The sequence below is a fragment of the Taurulus bubalis genome (genome assembly GCF_910589615.1).
Source record: "Taurulus bubalis genome assembly, chromosome: 14".
Classification (NCBI taxonomy): Eukaryota; Metazoa; Chordata; class Actinopteri; order Perciformes; family Cottidae; genus Taurulus; species Taurulus bubalis.
The window spans coordinates 8,001,697-8,021,347 of record NC_136602.1 but is presented as its reverse complement, the minus strand read 5'-3'; the positions used below and the strand labels follow the sequence as shown (position 1 = coordinate 8,021,347).

The following is a 19,651-nucleotide window of genomic DNA, read 5'->3' as shown; positions in this document are numbered from 1 at the left end:
AAAGCAGCTGTATTTAAACCACTGTTTTGCTGTTAGAGCGGCTGCTTGCCAAATGCTCCCAATGTCGGAGCTTGCACTTTTAAGTTACACATTGAAAATGTCATCTTGTTGTGTTGTTGCCTGAATCGACATTGACTGTGTGTGTCAGCACAGCAATGCAAAGTGCATATTTTTGTTATTATTGAATAGATTTCAGCATGCAGCAATATAGCAGCAAACGACTGTTGTTGCTGCTTGCTGAATATTAATATTGCACTGTCAATATTATTGTTTTGGAATTTGCCAAGAAGCAATCTGAGCAGGACATTTTTTATTTAGTCAGTGCTCTTTGGTGGACAAACTATTCTATTGAGACAGTTTCTTAATTATCTTTGACATTTTTAACTTATTGGCTGACCCATACACTGATACCGACATATCTACGATAAGCTAATATCGTAACTACATACTTGACACCATTTCCTCAGCCTTCAATACAGACAATCTTTTGGCTGCTTGTGCTAACTCTGTCGACTATTAGCTATCTCTGTTGATAACAAGTCGACATAACAAGGATTCTTCGGAGCCTTGCAGCTTCTTTGTTCCTACAGTCCTGTCGAGGAAGGAGACGTGTAAAAAATAAACCGCTTTCCGGCGAACGCCCTGCACAGCGTCCCCTCCATACATCTTGTGGTGTGTGTGTGTTTATTGGGGGCCGCTGGAGTCAATAGTGTTGATCTTTTTATAAAATAAGCTTTGACAGCAGTCTTGCTCGGTGTTCTTTACAGTCCAGACTTCTGAGTTCCTTGAATTCACAGTTGGAAAATAGGGTGTGTGTAGCTGAGGGGACGTGATGCCATCAAAACACATCCCTGAAGACTGAGTGCAGAGGAGTCAGCAGTCATTATTGTGGACTATCATATTTACTCATTACCTTCCTTTGGGGCTCCAACATACTCAATTAAAAGTTGTGTTTGGCCGTACTGTTTTAATAATCTAAAACAAAGTTAGCACATGCTGCTGCTGTGTTAAAGGTCACAGCTAATAATAATAATAATAATAATAATGATCATTTGAAACCAGCGCTGTTTTCACAAAAACAGAAAAGAAGATATCAGTAGTTCTGTTTTTTGTTTTCACAAAAAAATATATATATTTGTTGTTTATTCTAGCCACAGATGAAAATTATGAATGGGTAATGATCTTGCAGAATGAGGTACAACTCAACATGTACCATGTTGATGAGCTATCCATTGAATTGAAAAAGTAATTAACAGTCACAAAATAATTAAGTTTGTTGCATTTATTACTGTATGAGCAGTTCTCTTAAGTACGGGGTTCTCCGCTAGTGTTGAATCAATATGATATTAATCAGAACATTGAAGAGCATAATCGATAAGTCGAACAATTAATCAATTTACTGTTAAAGCAAAACTGCAAGTTTGAATGTTTTTTAATTTAAACTAAGCAATTTCAGGTAACTTTTTACCATTATTGTTACCATGGATAACAGACAATGTTTTCCCCATAAAATCCTATTCTGTAAATCAACAGAGCGGTTCAGAAAACTTTTAAATCACATTTCATTGTAATTGTTCACAAACAAAAAAGTTATGATGAACAATCAAACACATTTTTCTACAAAAAGGACGTGAACATATCTGTAAATTACAGCACCTTCGTTCTCTCCCCGTGCCGTGTGTCGGCTCGTCCAGATGCTCTCTATATCGGCTTTATGTTCATGAGGCTTGCGAGGTGCACTAACGCTGCCGCTACGCAGTATGATTATGTATCGCCCAGAGAATCTAATATGGAGAGAGCAGAAAAGAGTAACGGCAGCTTGTGAGATGTGGCAGTGCGCAAGAAAAATAGAAACATTTAGACTTGCCTGTATTGCATACCGGTAAAATGTAAATACATAAATAAACAAAATAATCAACAGCTGGAGAATGAAGCAGAGTTGGGGCACTATTTTCCAGCCGTCATCTGTAAAAGTTAGTATGTTCTCTGTGGTTTACTGAAGTACATTATTGAATAAAATACACTCAGAGGTTAGTCTTGTGAAATGAGAAAAACACTTTTTTAAACTGATTTTAAGTTTAATTATTGCCTGACTCTGCTCCTAGATAAGAACAATTCTTGAAACGTGTCAAACAGGTTTATCAAGTTAAACTCTGTACATGTTCTGTTTGTAGGAGCAACTGTCATAGTTACACTGTGGGTTTAGTTAGTGTTCTCGTGCATACACATGAGAGGAGACGCACTATTTGTGTCATTGGGATATATGGTTTCAGTTATGCCACACGCAGATTCAATGCACTCAACGCTGTTGCTACAGAGATGTTTACTGAAACCTTGACTTTGCTAACTTGGCAAACAGAGACTATTGTCTTTTAAGCTCTTTCACTGAAGGTTTTGGTCAATAGAGGTCATATGCACAAGCTCTTTCAACACTTAAGAGGATTAATTAAAAGTGACAGATACGTATTGTAAAATTAATTTATATAGTGCTTTTCACAGAACTGAGGTCGAGAAGTACTAACACAGAGCAATCACGTGCATCAGAAGACATCGGCATATCATTAAAAACCCTCAGGAGAGCGGTTTCACTCGAGTGCTGTTTCCAAAACCTTTACTGGAACTTGACGTACCTATTGTGCGTCTCCAATGCAAAAGTAAGTTGGTTGGCCACAACCGTCTCCAACTTTTGGATAGAAAAGGCAGTTTTGATATGGGCCTGTTATTCTTGGGCAAAGCAGGATCTACGTTAGTTTTCTTTAATATAGGCTGGATAGTGGCATGCTTAAAATAGGAGGGGACATTTCCTGTAGACAATAAGGAACTAACAATGGATAGATCAGAAATAGAGAGGACAGTAAAACATCCAGAGGGCAAGATGATGCATTAGTCCATCAAGTCTTGTAGGTGGAAAGTCTGGAAAAGAGTCCAGAGCATTTTGAGAATGAGAGGAGCTAGAGTTGGAGGAACAAATCCCAGGATGAATACTGGACCTAATAGCCTTTACCTTATCAATAAAAAAGTTAAGGAACTTGTTTTCAGTTAATGCAAGAACATACACTTTATAATAAAACTATATTTACCCTCAAAACATGCAGATTCTTTTGACAGTCATCAATATGTAGCCTCAGATTCCTAAAAATAGTCGCAGTAAATCTCTGTCGAGCTGAGTGGGACTCTGACTCATTCTTGATTTTATTTAATTAGTTAATGACTTCAGACATTTTAGCTGCAGTTGTACATACCGAAGCAGAAGGGTGTGAGGCCCATTTGAATCCCTGTTTTAAAAGCAGGGTCACACATCCAGATCAGGTAACACATCTTGATCCATTAACACCAACAGCAAACTCTGGCTTTATTCCAAAAGATGTAGAAGAGAATGTTTCATCAGCCTGTCGTTCAGATGTCCTACTAAACCCATCAACTCTGTATTTTTTTTTAACACTTTATTTCAGTGAATGTCTATTTGTATCGCACAATATTTCACCTCAAGGGGCTTTACTCAGGTAAAGAAAAACCCTTTTAATGGGGGGGAGTTTAGGAAGAGCAACAGAGGAGGGATCCCTCTCCCACGACAGACAGAATAAACCAACATAGTAAAATAACAATATACTGACGTATGTCTTCATCTACTGTGCCTTGAAAATAGCTGAAGTTATGTGAACTTGTTTGTATTTTAGCAGCATCTTTCCTGTCACCCCTCTGTTTAATCAAATCCTCCGGACTTCTAATTGTAATCTCAAACACCCGGTGGATAGTCTGCGTTGCCATAGCGGTGCACAAACCACTGCACAGTAGGAGGTGAGCATTAAAAGTATCTCGTGATGGAAGAAAGTTCGATCCCAGGACTGTATGCAAAGCAGAGTTATGTTTTGTGGGGGATGGGATGCATCGTAAAAGTATTTAAAAAGGAGAGGCATCTCCCTACTCCCCCATCTGTTCCCCCTCTCCACCTTGAGGGTGCTGCTGGGGCCAGGAATAACCCCATGTGGTCGAAGCACGTGCTGGGCTTGATTTACATCCACAGGCTACAGTGTTAGGAACATGTCCCGGTCGGTCACAGGGCAGACCAAGTTGAATTGGCACCTCAGGTAGTCAGCGCATGAATGGATCTGCAGCTGCCTTTATTTTCAGCACAGAAAAAAAATAAAGATGCTTACAATACTTTACTTTATTCATCTATCCCGTGTAGTTTTTTTTTGCGCTTTGCATGCTTTTTTATTTTATTCTACTAATATAACCATTTCTTTCTTTCCCATCTGTAAGTCCGTGAGCTGTAAGTGTATAACTCCTCAGAGTGTGAAAAGTAAGGCACAGAGGAGCCAAGCAGGTCAGATTGTGACGCTCTCATCCGCGGACTCGCTGTTCTCCTTCTGGGCTACACTTTTGCATTTTTATCTCCACTAGCAGCTGTGCCTAATCATGTGCAGGCCTGTATGAGGTGTCCAGATAATACCCAGCAAGCACGTATTGTCACCGTTAATTACAGTCTTTCACTGTTTGAAACCCTATTGATCAACCAATCAGAGTGGTTCAGCATTTGGGAAGTTGACTGGCGGGTTTCTCTGCAGGAGTGTCAGTAATGTGATTCCTCCAAAACAACAACAACAACAACAACAACAACAACAACAACAACAATAATTGAATCATGATTGTGCATGGTTCTACATAACAAAATATAATTAAGTGTAATGTCTAATTGTTTTAGCTAAATAAAAATAAATATTGTCGGTTCATGTTATCTTGAGCTCTCACAGGTATTGCAGTGTGGGCCTGAAAGCTAATACCAGGCGCTGCTTGTATTTAAGTGCATCATTTGGCAAAACTGACTGACACTGGGCTTCAGGCAAGAACCACTCGTACGAACACATTTGTTCCAGTGTCAGGAAAGAGCTAAAGAGGATTTGTAGCCTCGAACACGATTCATGGAGTGAAAGTCAGCATTTATCTACGGGGTAAAAAAAACACAAAATTACCTGAAATCTTAATATCTTATTTTGAATGAATGAGTTTCACGATACATGTTGATGCAAATAATGAAATCCCATGCACCTCTTCATAGAGAGGTGGCTTTGATCAGGCTGAAATTAGGGATTCTTCCATGTAGTTTTCCCAGTTTGGTGAGTCCGACTTGAAACACTCGTGTGAGCAAACCTCACAAAGTAAGAGACGTTTACGATGAGAATACAGGAATATTGTAACATGAGGCCCATTTACTGGCAACGCTTTGGTCTGTGTTTGGTTTTGTCTTTGATGCACGATAACAACGTCTTAATTAATAATATCAAGCACATACTTAAATTGTGGTTTTGTCAGTTTAATGTGATTTAACAAAATATCTTTTGTCATTTAATTTGACACTGTTGTGTTCATTTTGAACTAAAGTAAATTAACTAAATGCACTAAATTAAAAAGCGAAAACACTCCATACTTTTATTTTGTCAAATATATATTTCACACAAGAGTTTACAAAGTCAATATGTGAAATTACCTATATTGTGAGGAAGATCTTGGCCATATTGCCCAGCCCTGGTTTTACAACAACACGCTGTTCATGCAGCAACATGTCCTCTGTTGGAGGATAATGGCAGCAAGTGGCTGTGTGGTTGGCGTTTGACACTGTGAACGTGTTTGTGTTATGATGTCGGAGGTGGAAGCAGCAAGTCTTGACAGAACATACATGTGGGTGTATATTATTTACATAACGTGTAATCTGTGGTAACCACAATGCTTTTTATTTGCCCTTAACAGACACGTTTGTCTGTAAGTTTACACTTCAGTGAGACCTTTTGAGTTCTGAGTGAATAGTGAGCAGGAGTCTCTAAGAAACAGAGTAGCACACTAACAGACAGCGGCCGGTGGTTTATGTACAATGCTTATTGCTGCTCGCCAAACTATTCAGCCTGCCTTCCATCTCTACCAAACAAAGTTGCAGAGCCTCCATTAGGCCTCTCTCTGTGTATGTTTCTGTTTGTCTCTCCTCACCGCTGTCTGTCTCCTCTCTGCAGGGCGGCAACAACGCAGGACACACGGTGGTGGTGGACTCGGTGGAGTACGACTTTCACCTCCTCCCCAGCGGCATCATCAACCCCAAGGTCACCGCCTTCATTGGTGTGTAGTGGACACAGATGCAGAAACACTTTAAATTCACACTTTTTTGTGTGACATTTGTGACATCTACGCACACTCACTGGAGCGGCTAACACACGCGCACACACACACACACACACAACATTTTCTCATATGCAATTACGCACAGACGCTCATTCCAAGGCCATCTTTCCTCGCTATTTTCTTGATGAATCGATCGAGACTCCTTTTAGCCCGGCGCTCGTCATCGCCAGCAGGAATGGCCTCCATTTTGCCGACTGCGACGGTGAGTGTGATCAGCTTGACTCAGAGCCAGACTGCATCACATTCACTCATCTGCAGTAACTTCATTAGCTAATGGTATCTTTATTTCTAGCTTTGGACTCACACACACACACATCTGCACTTTAACATGCAGCCGTGTGGTCTGTCAATGCTTAATCACTTTTATGCTTTTACTTATTGGATATATGACACGTTAATGCTTCTCTATTGGCTCAAACACTCAGGAAGACGGGAAGACACTGTTTCAGAGCGGTTTGCCTTTGTCCCACCAAGAGAAATAGGACAAATATTACAAAAACATTACTATGCAGCCGTGTTAATTTTTTTCTTCACTTGAGCGGTTCTTGTCAAAATTCAACCATTAACATCAGTGGTTGACACTACAGCATTTTCATAACAATACATTTGATTTGGTGGAAGCTTTTACCCGAAAGTGCCCAGCTGTACTTCAACCCTGTCCACTCCCTGAGGGCACATACTCTCTCAGCTAATTCAAGCTCTACAGATTGACCTTTCCCGGAGTGAAAAACTGTAAAATGCACCGACTGAGCTGAGGTGATCTTTTTTTTTTTCTCTGTAGATGTGTTATGATTATTTATAAATGGACAGCCGGCTGGTTCGTCATTCATGTTTGTCATTTTCCTCTCACTCCAGTAAAAACTGCGTTAAGATTATTTTACACTGAATGTATACCAAATTGGAAATGTAGATATTTACGATCTCTTTCTTGATGATGCTGTTTTTTAAGCATGTGGTAGTTACAGCCATGCTCGTGGCATGGTATTATGGCTGCAATCTTGTTCTGTCCAGAACTTTCGGCCCAGACTGAAATATCTTAACAGCAAGACTGTCATACATTTCAGTTCAATGGTCCCATACTTTGGTTTATCACTAATGTATGGCAGTAATGTTATCATGCTACCATGCAAAACTAAGGTTGTGAATATGCCAAACATTACCCGAGACGTCCGGTGAATGCACACCAAAGACTATCTGCTGGTGGCATATATTAAAGAAAGATGTTTTTTATTCTACTACACTTGGTGTTTTTCCGGGCAAGTTTGATAAATGTGTCAGCCAGTGGTAATCAACTGTGGATTGTATCTTAGCGTGTCTTCCTGTTTTAGCACCAGCATGTGTCACATAACCCTTAGCGTGGCTGTGTTGTTCTTATGTAAAATCATGCTAAATAATGCATAAAACAGACAATGAGCCAATGTGATTGTTGGGACCAACAGCTGTCTGAATTTACTCGGTCAGTGTGCTGTATTCAGTTTTCATAAAGCAATCGATAACTTGGCCGAAATCTGACCAGTGTTTTGTTAATATACTAAAAAATAAGCAAAACGTTAACCTCAAATGTAGCTCTATTTTAGCTGCTGTCTTAGCTTGAGCTCTAGTCAGTTTTTTTGACATCTTGTCATTTTGCAAAGATTTATCTTGCAACAACAGCAAAGCATTTAGTATTATTGGTGTTGCTGTCCCACACAGTTGCACAGAAGGACAGACAAACTCTAATTATCTATAATTGCCCAGAGTGGAAAACATGTTGCCGTTTTGTTACACCATCATTCTCCGCTTCCTGTGTAATTAAATAGATTAATTGTATTTAAAACCACATGCATGGCCTGCAGCACTGGGAGCAAATGCAAATGCTTTTTATCTCTCACATGTATTCTTACAGTGTCACGAAATGTTGTTGTTGTTTTTAGCCCTTTTCTACATTTCTTCCATTTAATTTGTTCAAAGTAATTACCATACCTCCAGTTAATGTAACCCAATTAAAGATATAATTAGAGCCATCTGTTTGAATTCTTTTGACTAGCTCTGTCAGAAATACATCACTTAACATCACAGTTAGGCGGTTCACACCTGGGGCTTCTTTTACAATGACACACATTAACTCTAGCTTAGATGGAACTTTATAATTGGACTTCAGATAAAAGATTAAAGGAGCCTTTTAGACTTTAGCAACAACACTCATGAATGTTTATTGCACTTAAACACAATGCGAGATGCAGTGATGAAATCTCATGAAGTACATTCACCTGTACTTAAGTCCTGTAATTTTGAAGTACTTGTCTTATATTAACATATATATTTCCATGTTATGCTCCTCTGTACTTCAACAATTTAATAATACACTGTCTAGTATTTACTCTGTTGCATTGATAGTGTGTCTCTTGACCGTCTCTCATATCAGTTTTTTCTCTCGTTATCATCTGTCACAGTGCAGCTGTACTCCCTCGAATTCCACTGAACTGAAGCTGCTCAACTTGTTATGGTTGTGTCCGTGATTCAGGACTCAAAGCTCCACCATGTGAAATTATTCTGTCTTTTACTATTAAGTCTCTTTTTGTGAAGCTATTCCATGTAGTTTTTCCAGTTTGGTGAATCCGACTTGAAACACTCGTGTGAGCAAACCTCACAAAGTAAGAGAGGTTAACGATGAGAATACAGGAATGTTGTTGCATGAGGCCCATTTACTGTCAAAGCTTTGGTTTGTGTTTATGCATGCAAACAACATATTTAAGACTTGTTATGTAGTTTGTTAGAGGACGGCAAATAGGACTGGTTGATAATTCAATGTGAGAATTGATGCACGATAATATGGGTTAGGTATAAAGAAACTTCTTACGTCTTCCACTGACAATTTTACTTCTTCTAAAAAGGGTTTCAGGAAAAATCATTCTTTGATAATATTGTTCATAACTCCTTGATTTGTGTGAATAACCCACGAGGAGAGGTTGCATGTAGACGTGTACATCTATTTGAGTTGATGCATGCTTCATGCCCAAGAAAAGTCATCATGAATTTATATGAACAGGTGTATATTTGCACACATCCATCAAACTCTGTCCGGTTCTGCTCTATCAGAGACTGTAATCTTAAACGGCAGCTGTGGTGTGGCTCTGGAGTTAGAGCGGGTCGTCTTTTAGTCATAAGGGTGACGGCACACACACACTCACACTCACACTCACACTCACTCACTCCTGGTCTTGTGTCAAATAGTTCTTGAGCAGGGAACTTCTGTGGCAGCTCTTTTGTGTGAACGGGTGAATGAGATACAAATAGTAAAAGTTTTATCACCTTTTTCTCTTCTTTTTTTACCTCAGGCAACGGTGTCGTGATCCACCTGCCAGGCCTGTTTGAGGAGGCAGAGAAGAATGAACGCAAAGGGAAAGGTGAGTGGTTTTAAACACATTCAGTAACAGAACAAGAAGCTGCTTTAACATGTAAAGACTCAAAGTGTATTTGGGTGTGTTTAGGTCTTCATGAGTGGGAGAAAAGGTTGGTCATCTCAGACAGAGCACATATTGGTAAGTCCTCTCTGTGTGAATGTTTGAATGTATGTGTGCATGCACAATTGTGTGTGGATGTGTGAGCCCTCTCTTCCTCCTCTGCAGTGTTTGACTTCCACCAAGCGGTTGATGGTGTTCAGGAACAGCAAAGACAAGAACAAGCAGGCAGGAAGTAAGAAACTGGTTGCTTAAAAAAATTCTGCACACAATATTCACACACATGGCGGGAAAGATCAGATCAGTTGTCGCACCATTCTGAGAAACAAGTTGACTCATTGATCTTGATACAAAGATCACTATTGTTAAACTATTACTTTCAATGGGGAGTCATACTTATCTCTCTTTTAGTGAGGTGATGCCCCTGTCATCTAGATTATTTTAGAGATAAGTCTTTATTGTTGATGCAGAGCCTTACTACAACAAAACTGTTCCACATATTCTAAACTGAGAGTGCACAATTAACATACACATCTCCTTATTTTGTTGTTAAATGTGATGCTCAGCATTAGTGCAACATTTAGCATCTAAAGAGCCAGATATTTCCCTCAGGAGTTGGTGGAGACCAAAAACGGAGCTAGAGAATAAATATTGGACATATTATATAGAAATAAATGCTTATCCTGCTCCGTGAATGGTTTAACAAATTCCCCACATCAACTTAAAAGATGACGATATGTCAGTGCTGTGTTAAAAGCTTCCACTGCCCACAGTTCTTTTTTACCGATTACGAAACGGGTTAAAAAAACACCAGTAGTGACCAATTACAGCATTTTTAATTGTGGAAAGATGTTTGTCTGAGTTTAATAATGCACCACTAAACACCACTCTTTACAAAAGACATCTGCTGCTGGTTTACAGCCATTTATCCATCTAAATTGAGCACCATGTATACTGTATATCACTATTCTGTGACATTCATTTGAATAATTAACAAAAAGTTAACAGCCTTAGTAGAAACAAACAATATTGATCCCTGTAGGTACATTTGACCATATTCATAATATTATACATTTTTAATGAAGATGGTACAAAGGTCTAATTTACCATCTTTATTAATTTGCACATACTTTTATCACTTTCCATATGTGAAGAAATGTCACCACTGTTCGTCTGTGAGGACGCCTCCAGGCAGGAGGGTGTAGCAGCCCTGCAGCAGGTGGAGTTTATGAACAGTGTGACGGGATGAGAGGAGCACCGCTTCGTCAATAAATCAGCAGCTTCCTGTTGAGGGGTGTACGTTTAGTCTCTTCACAAAGACACAAGTATTTCACAAAGTAAACTCAGGTATTCATGTTATATTCCACACCCTTTAGAAAAAGGCTGCATTCTAATAATAAATTAGCCCGGGCATTCAAACCACACCGACGTATGTGAGGAATGTTAAGCTGAGTCTGTGGTGCATTGACAATATTTAAGCTCAAGAGAGATCCAGTGTGTTCAGTGTGTTCCTGTTCAAAGCTGGGCTGTCTTCACTAGCTCAGCCACCAAAGCCCCAAACACCCAGCGTGTGCGTGTGCGTGTGTGTGTGTTCATGTTCACAAGGGTATCTTAATGGCATGGCCATTATAAGCTTTCAGCAGATTGCTATCTGGTTTCTTAAAACTAGAAACACAAAGGAGAAACGTGCAGTCTCTTTTAGTTTAAATAAGATGCTAAAAACAAACGACAAACTCAAAATAAGAAGAAACGGTTGAAACCAACTTGTGTTTGTTTCTATGTAAAACATCTTCACAAACAGAAGCAGTTGTAGAATTTGTTGAGTGAAAACGCATTAACAATGTAGAATATGTCGCTTTACTGCAACGGACATCATTTATTGAAGATACACTGAATATATTTTAGTCTGCACATGATGCGTGTGTGTGGATCCATCTTTTCTGTGACAAAGTCTAATGACAAAATTTTTTGGTTTGTTTTTGTTGCCACTTTTGAAATTAAAAATGTATTAGGTATTGGTTATTTTGTTTTTGTTTGTAATGAGTATTTTAAATATAAGCATCAACAAGCAGTGGTGTAAGGATGTTTGCTCAATTACAACAACTTTAAGGTTAATTTACCGTTCATGCTACTTTATTCTACAACAGTAAAATGATTATGCATTGACCATAAATATTAACAATCTGCTAACGTAACACATGATCATTCAATACATAAGTACCATTTTGGAAGGTTATTGAGCTCCAGCTGATGTGAAACAATCGCTTTATTTTCATTATAGTTTGGATGCATGGTTGTCAAATTTGAGTCATAAGAGTGTTAAGTATCAGCATTGGACTTTTCAAATACGGTTTAACAGCTGCCTGATTCACTTATCTATGATCTTCATTTACACGTCTCTTGTCCACTATTATACTCTGTGTGTTTTATCTGAAATTATCTTCTCTTTAACGGTCACATTCTCGATGTAAGATTCCCTCATTTTCAACTTACTGGGTCTAAATTGTGGAATGAGATCACATGCTTATGATACTTCTGTTCTCTCCCTCCCCCCTCTTTTGGTCCTGCCCAGCCTTGGGACAACAAAGAAGGGGATTGGTCCAGTGTACTCAGCCAAGGCAGCACGTAGCGGTCTCAGGATATGTGACCTGTTGGCTGACTTCACTCAGTTCTCTGAAAGGTCTGTCAATAGAACGGGATTATGTTTTCATCTGTTTTTTTTGATGAAATCTGTATTAGTTCATTTACTCAGGGTGTCAAGGTCAATGCTCTCCAAAGACTATTGGGCAATGAGTCTGTGAGTAATGTAATTATTTCATGTTTTCCTTGAACCGAGATATTTTCACCCACACAGAACCAGCTTCAGTGTTATTATAATAACTTATAATAATATTAATAATAACTTTATTTATATAGCACATTTAAAAACAAAGTTGACAAAGTGCTCTACAGAGCATCAAAGAATAGACATAACTTAAATACCAGTAAACAAAAAGGACCATACCATAAAGTCAATGAATACAATGAAACCAAACATATAACCAAAAAGAGCAAATGGAATAGAAAACAAACAAATAAATAAAATATACAAACAAAGCCAGTAGAACAAAATAACTGCATAAAAGGACATAAAAGGATGACATCACTTAAAAGAAATTCTATAAAAATGGGTTTTAAGAAGTTATTGATTCTGCCGTTTCAATCTCAGGCACCGTTTCAGGAACTCCACCTGCATTTTAATCTGGAAGAACACGGGTCTAAGCGGGTGACCCAGCCCTGCGCTAAAACAACACAAGGGGGTTGCGTCGGTGGTGTTCTAGTGGTGGTGTTCATTGAATGCAATCCAGGAAGTCCAACTTGAGAAACAGATCCAAGAGTTTTAAGGCTTATCAAACACCAAAACACTGCTCTGCAGTCTGTTATACTGTGAGATTGGATTTTACAACTCTGGAAGAATGTCACTCCAACAACTACTTTGTCTTTTGTCGCTAACCTTGGGAGGTACAGCGTAGAAATACTGTCTTCACGTTACAAAGTAATTCAAAGGCCAGGAGACGTCACATTGTGGTCCAACAAAAGTTGAGTCAGGTTCTACTTTCTTTTTGCCGGAGCCCTTTGCTTGACTGCACTGGACTCATTCAAATGACCGAGGAGAGCTAATGTCGGTCTGAACGGGGCCCAAATGGGGTTCCTGGGGTTTAGTTCCTGCTCCCCCACATATATTCTCTTTTTGATGACTCAGGAGGAACTATGGGGGTCAAACCAAACCCTACTTATGTATATAATAAAAAAAAAAAGATGTTTCCATTATTGGTACATACTAATGGTTGATGAGGGGCAATTCATCTTTAATGCATATTAAAAATGACAAGCTATGTTGTTTATGAACCTCCTGTGTTTAGATTCAAACCAGCTCTGTCGGAAATTAATCAAAACTTGTCCATTATGCTTTTTGCAGGTATAACCTTTTGGCCAAGCAGTACAAGTCCATGTACCCCACTCTGGAGATTGACATAGAGGGAGAGCTTATCAAATTAAAGGTAGTTAAGATTAAAATGGGGGGTGGGGATATTTCTGCAATAATTTTGTCCTCTTTGCAGTAACATGCTGTGTGATTTTTATTTTTTATTTTTTATTTTTTATTTTTTATTTTTTTAAGAACTATGTAGAGCGGATCAAGCCCATGGTGAGAGACGGAGTGCACTTCATGTACGAGGCTCTTCACGGTCCTCCGAAGAATATCCTGGTGGAAGGAGCCAACGCAGCTTTACTGGACATCGACTTCGGTCAGTACATCACTGTGTGTTCATGTGCGAGCGTGCACGTGCACCACAATTAAGCCCGACTTGCTCTTAACTTCTGTATATTTTTTCATTATTCTTTGTGCTAAACCTTTCCTCTGAAAAATAAATGTAGTTTCTAATTACCAAGCGCTGTCCGGTGCATCTGCAGTGACCCAGTGATGTTGCCCTGAAACGCTTAAGCTTTGTGATGCTCCTTACAAAAGCCTGCTCGGAGCTCAGACTAGGGATGATGGTAAGTTTACTAACTGCTCTGGCATCCAGGCTTGACGTGCACGCTCAACCACATTATGCCACCTGACTGCATGAGCACGAAGGCATCTGTATCAGCAGTCTGTCAGTCAATCGATCACAGAGTTATTGTTCAAGAGATCCAGAGATACTCTCAAGAGGTGGATGAAAGCGTGATGATTGTGTTGTTGCTTTCAGATAAGGAGCAGCAGCAGACCTGTGATTATTGAGAGCGGTGACGCCGCTGGTTGTTATCAACACACCATGCTCGTACTAACTGGTGGTACCGGGGCACAGTGTCCTGCCCAGTAATAGGCAAACAAGCTCTCTCTCTGACGGGCCATATCTATACTTGATTATAAAATGTGACAAAAATATCACAGTGACATCAAGCTTCAACTTAATTTGTATAATTTGACATCAAGCCTACGTGTTCGCAAAACTCCGATTTAAGATTTGTTAGAAATCTGGCCGCTTGCAGGAAGTCAGTGTTTGGCCAAAGAGCACTTTGACAGGACACTGCATGTGGGAAGCACTCTGCATCAAGACGAGGAAACTCAAAGCCTTGTTTGCTTTTATCACAGCAGTTTTCTTCAGCACACCTTTTTTTTTAATAAATATATATATCTGTTTCAGTCTGTGAGTGTTTTATAGAGCTGGGCGATGATTGAAAATATGATAATTTATTGTCTTTCAATGGAATCAAATCCCGATGAGAAAATACTATTTTGTAAACAAAAGTAGGCTTATTTCATATAGACTCTTTATTTATTTATTGAACTACCAGAATATATGCTATGTCACATGCTGCATTATGTAGACAAGACATGAAATGAAGAACATCGGAATAGAACATGTTTGCCATATCGCCCAGCCCTAGTGGTTTATCACCTCAGGGACATCCTCAGGTATGTTTGGACTAAAGAACGATGAGTTAAAGTGTCAGATGTGCGATGTCTGTCTGTCTTTTCAGGCAGTTAAATTATCATGTAATGTAGTGTTAAAATGCTTTGAGTGGTCAGAAGACTTGAGAGTATTTGTGTCGCGCCTCTCAAGTCTTCTGAACACTCAAATCATTTTAAAACTACATGTCATTCACACACTGATGGTAGGGGCTACCGTGCAAGGTGTCACCCATCAATTCAACTTGAATTGAACCAATTTGTGTCAAAATATTGACTTCTTCTTAAAGTCAATACTCTACTGACTCTACAAATACATGATACACAGTTTTAGATTCACTGTGATTTACAAGTTTTCTTCAGTATCAAAGCACTCCGGTGATATTTGTTTGTACATGTACATTGTAAACGGGAACTGCTAATACCAAATGACAAAATGTAAACAAATATAGGTTAAAAATCATCCCCAAAAGCCGTATGGGAACTGCAGTTACAAAGCTAAGAGAATGTTTGTCTTTATTATTATTTATTACAAAGGCAGTGAATGTCACATTGACATGGGGAGATGAGGCTGACGGGGGTGATCTTGTGAGGGCCCACAATGTCAGATTTGAAAACCTCTGCTCTGTTTCACCTGCAGTGTAAATGAAAAGTGTGATCAGTCTTCACTCCTGCTGTCATTACAGGGACGTACCCTTTTGTGACATCGTCTAACTGCACTGTGGGCGGCGTGTGCACGGGTCTCGGCATGCCACCTCAAAACGTTGGGAACGTTTACGGGGTCGTCAAGGCGTACACCACCAGAGTGGGCATCGGGGCCTTCCCTTCAGAGCAGAGCAACGTAAGAGGACACACGCATGAACTCATACCACCCATCAATATGCAAATAGTCTTTTTGCTACAAAGACAGACGCAGGAAAAAAGCACTGGGTTGACAACTAAGTCGGGTTACTTAAACCTACAACCTCACACGTAATTCATTTTGTGGAAAAAAGTGTTCTTCATCCACTGTTAACATGTTCATGTGGTAGAACAAGGTGTAAGGACTTGATATGTACAATAAAAAGTGGGGGAGTAACTTTGTTTGTTTAACGGCATCATCTACAGGAGGTTTTGCTGCACTGCTACCAATAACCAGATGTAGTGAGCTTTATTTTTTTATGTAAATAAATCTGTGACTAAAAACAACCACCACTCAAGTTCTGGAGAACGATATGAAGTACTTTAGACGTTAACAAAAAAACAATCACGAGTCGGCAAGCAGCAAAGACTTGAAACCGATGGACTGTCTTCTCTTGTTGTCATTAGGAAATCGGAGAGCTACTTCAGACTCGAGGGAAGGAAGTGGGCGTGACCACAGGCAGGAAGAGACGATGTGGTTGGCTGGATCTGGTGCTTATCAAATATGCACACATGATTAATGGCTTCACCGCGTGAGTTTTACGTGTTTGTCTGTCAAAGTTTACCTCAAGTGTTTATGTAGACAGCATTTAGTAGAACATCATGAGAGGGGAAGATGAGCAAGGTGAGATATTTGTAATACATATGACTATATTTGTAGAGGCACCGAGGTATATGCAGCTTTTGCATCCAAGTTTACAAAAACAGAGAAACAGAAGGTCTTTTTTTCAGTTGTTTTTGTCGTTTTATTCACTTATTTTAAAGTAAACTGCCAGTCCCCAGAGGAAACCAGTTTGTTCTCATAATAAACATTTAGTTGGTTGACAGAGTGACCGATGTATTCAGTCTCATAACCTTCCTGTCCTCTGTGTGACCCCAGTTTAGCGCTCACAAAACTTGACATACTTGACGTGCTCACAGAGATCAAAGTGGGCATAGCGTACAAAGTCGACAAGCAAACTATACCTCACTTTCCAGGTGAGCCAGTGTGTGAATGAGTACTTGTATAAGTGTTAATACATGTAATTATTATTAATATTTTAAAAAAATCCAGCACATGTTCTTTCCTATTTTCTCCAATTGTTGCTCGGGTTCAGGGAGATAAGATGGTTTACAGCAGCGTCAAGCTAACACGTGTGATCAGTCTCACAGAATGCAAAATATTTGAATATAAAGACAACCTTAACCTTAAGAGTGTCTTGCAAAGTAAAACGATGTGTTGGGACGGAGACGTCATCAGTAAAAAAAAAAAAAGTGGAGATGATGCAATTGTCAAACCTCTCGATTCTTCTTCCAGTCTACGCTGTTATTTATAGAGGGCAGAAACGTATTGATCTGTTGTTCTAGCCGTTTGATTGTGGTCTTCTGTGAAGCTAATGGTGTGAGATTACCCACCCCACCCTCTTCTCATTGATTTTGTGCCAGCCAATCAGGAGGTGTTGCAGCATGTGGAGGTCCAGTATGACACGCTGCCGGGCTGGAACAGCAACACCTCGGCTACGAGAAACTTTGACGATCTGCCTGAGAACGCCCAGAAATATGTTCGCTACATTGAGCACCAAGTGGGAGTGCCTGGTACGACCACCACACACACACACACACACACACACACACACACACACATTGATAGAATACATTAGAGATTTAGATTATATGATATTACCTGTCTGACCTGATCAAAAAACTAAATACAAAACTAAATAAGTACAACTAAACTAAAGGAAACTCACATTCTGAGTTTGAGAACCAACGGATATTATGTGTGATATTTTCATGCGGTTTTGTTGGTAATTCTGACCTCTATGGCGTTGAACCCAGAATACTTGCACACTCACTTGCTTCACTGTTGTGTGACAAATCAATCTGGCGTGCAACAATTCAGGCTGATGGTGAATTTCAGACCGCCATCTGCTGGACCACAAAGCAAACTACGTCAAATGGTCTGCTGCACTCATAGACTGTCAACCCCGTCGGGGGCGGCTGTAGCTCAGGGGGATGAGTGGTCGTCCCGCAACCACAAGGCAGCCGGCTCGATCCCCAGTCCCCCCACAGCTCACATGTCGAAGCGTCCCTGAGCAAGACACCCAACCCCCAGCTGCCCCACAGCGCCGCCCACCGCCCCCCATCCAGGGATGGGTCAAATGCAGAGAAGAATTCCCCCAAGGGGATTAATAAAGTGCATGTTTCTTTCTTTCGTTTTCTTTTCTTTAACACCCACCTCTGCTTCTCTGTTTCCTCAGTCAAGTGGATTGGAGTGGGCAAGTCTCGGGAGTCCATGATACAGCTGTTCTAGACGAAGGGAGGAGAAACCCAAGCAAAGAGGATGCACATCAGCGAATCAACTGTACCCCTCTTCTTCCCCTCCCCACCTCTCTCCCCCACCACACAGACTCTCACACACATACACACACATACACACACACACACACACACACACACACACACACACACATACACACACACCCTACCTACTCAACTCTCCGACAGAGACATGATGTCCATGTCTGCTCTTAATGCTTTAACACTGTATCTTCGGACTGACCCATGTTACAGACCGAGCCTCTCTGGATCAGACTCCACACAGACTGACCTCCCAGCATCGCCATCTGGATTTTTAACAGTTTTAAACTTTTAAGATAACAGTTCCCTCTTTTTAAATTGTTTTAATTTGTATATCGTAGCCTTTTATTTTAGACGTGCAACACCAGCTGCCATCAGGTCTGAAAGCGGACCCGAGGGAATGGACTCGACATGCACACAAACACACGAGGGAGGAACTGTCCACAGATGTTTGGTTGGTCAAACTGTTCCAGTGTGTTTTTGTTCATCTATGCGCTGTGCCAGTCTGGTGTAAATCAGTTTGAACCTCTGCATTTTAGATGCTTTGGACTACACCTGCTTTATGTTTTATTCTGCCAGGTGTGCAACACATCCTGGCACGATAAAGGGATCCTTTAATATTTTTGACGTGTCTTTTTGTGTTTTTTTTCATCAAACAAAGACTCCTCCTTGTCATTCAACCAAAAGATTTGCTTTCTTGTCGCTAGCGACTGCTTCCATTGAGCGCTGTTGATGAAATGTTGACACACATCGTACTGTTTTCATTTTAGAAGGGGAGTTTTCCATGAACAATGGAGATGAGATGACATGAGATAAAACTGGTATAGCTATTCAATTCAGTACAACGACACATTTTACACTCGCAATCTTGTGATTATTTATCTGATCGATTTCTTTGCACTTTCAAATAAAATGTGTTAATAATAATAATTGTGTTAAAGTATAGAAGAAGGCAACGGTAACCTTTACCCAAAGAAAAGTGTAAGTATGGATGGATAAATACTGAATAATCAAGTTGGTCATCTTTCCCTTTTTTTTTGTCCAGTATTCTGCCATTGTTATAATACACATCTATAAGGAAAGGACAAATAAGGATTTAAAAAAGTTGTGGGTTGCATTTTGTCTTGAGAAAAAAAAAAGCAGGTTTTAAACAATAAAATGGTTTAGAAAAACAGTGTCTGATGCTGCCTTCAAAGAAAACCTCTCGTTACTATGACTTCGGAGTGTTCGTGCACAGCATTTACAAAACCTTAAATAGCTACCTTTGTGGTGTTTGGAGTAGTTTATGCAAATAATGAACACTGTACCTGCGTGACACCTGCCTTGACAATGTTTCTGAGAAACTGAAGTGTTATTCTGAGCACTG

The 19,651-nt window shown here is 39.8% G+C and overlaps 1 protein-coding gene across 1 annotated transcript in view; it reads left to right on the top strand.

Annotated features, from left to right (window-relative positions):
• adss2 (adenylosuccinate synthase 2) overlaps positions 1-18,907 on the top strand; it is a gene marked incomplete at its 5' end in the record, with an annotated part of 20,829 nt that extends 1,922 nt beyond the window's left edge. Inside the window, 12 exons of the mRNA XM_079229999.1 lie at positions 6,006-6,108; positions 9,489-9,557; positions 9,642-9,692; positions 9,780-9,846; positions 12,184-12,291; positions 13,570-13,651; positions 13,771-13,897; positions 15,732-15,886; positions 16,354-16,478; positions 16,826-16,923; positions 17,371-17,520; positions 18,186-18,907. Coding sequence (XP_079086125.1) covers positions 6,006-6,108; positions 9,489-9,557; positions 9,642-9,692; positions 9,780-9,846; positions 12,184-12,291; positions 13,570-13,651; positions 13,771-13,897; positions 15,732-15,886; positions 16,354-16,478; positions 16,826-16,923; positions 17,371-17,520; positions 18,186-18,238 — 1,188 coding nt within the window. The 3' untranslated portion in view covers positions 18,239-18,907. The remainder of the gene's footprint in view (positions 1-6,005; positions 6,109-9,488; positions 9,558-9,641; positions 9,693-9,779; positions 9,847-12,183; positions 12,292-13,569; positions 13,652-13,770; positions 13,898-15,731; positions 15,887-16,353; positions 16,479-16,825; positions 16,924-17,370; positions 17,521-18,185) is intronic.
• Positions 18,908-19,651: the final 744 nt, after the last annotated feature.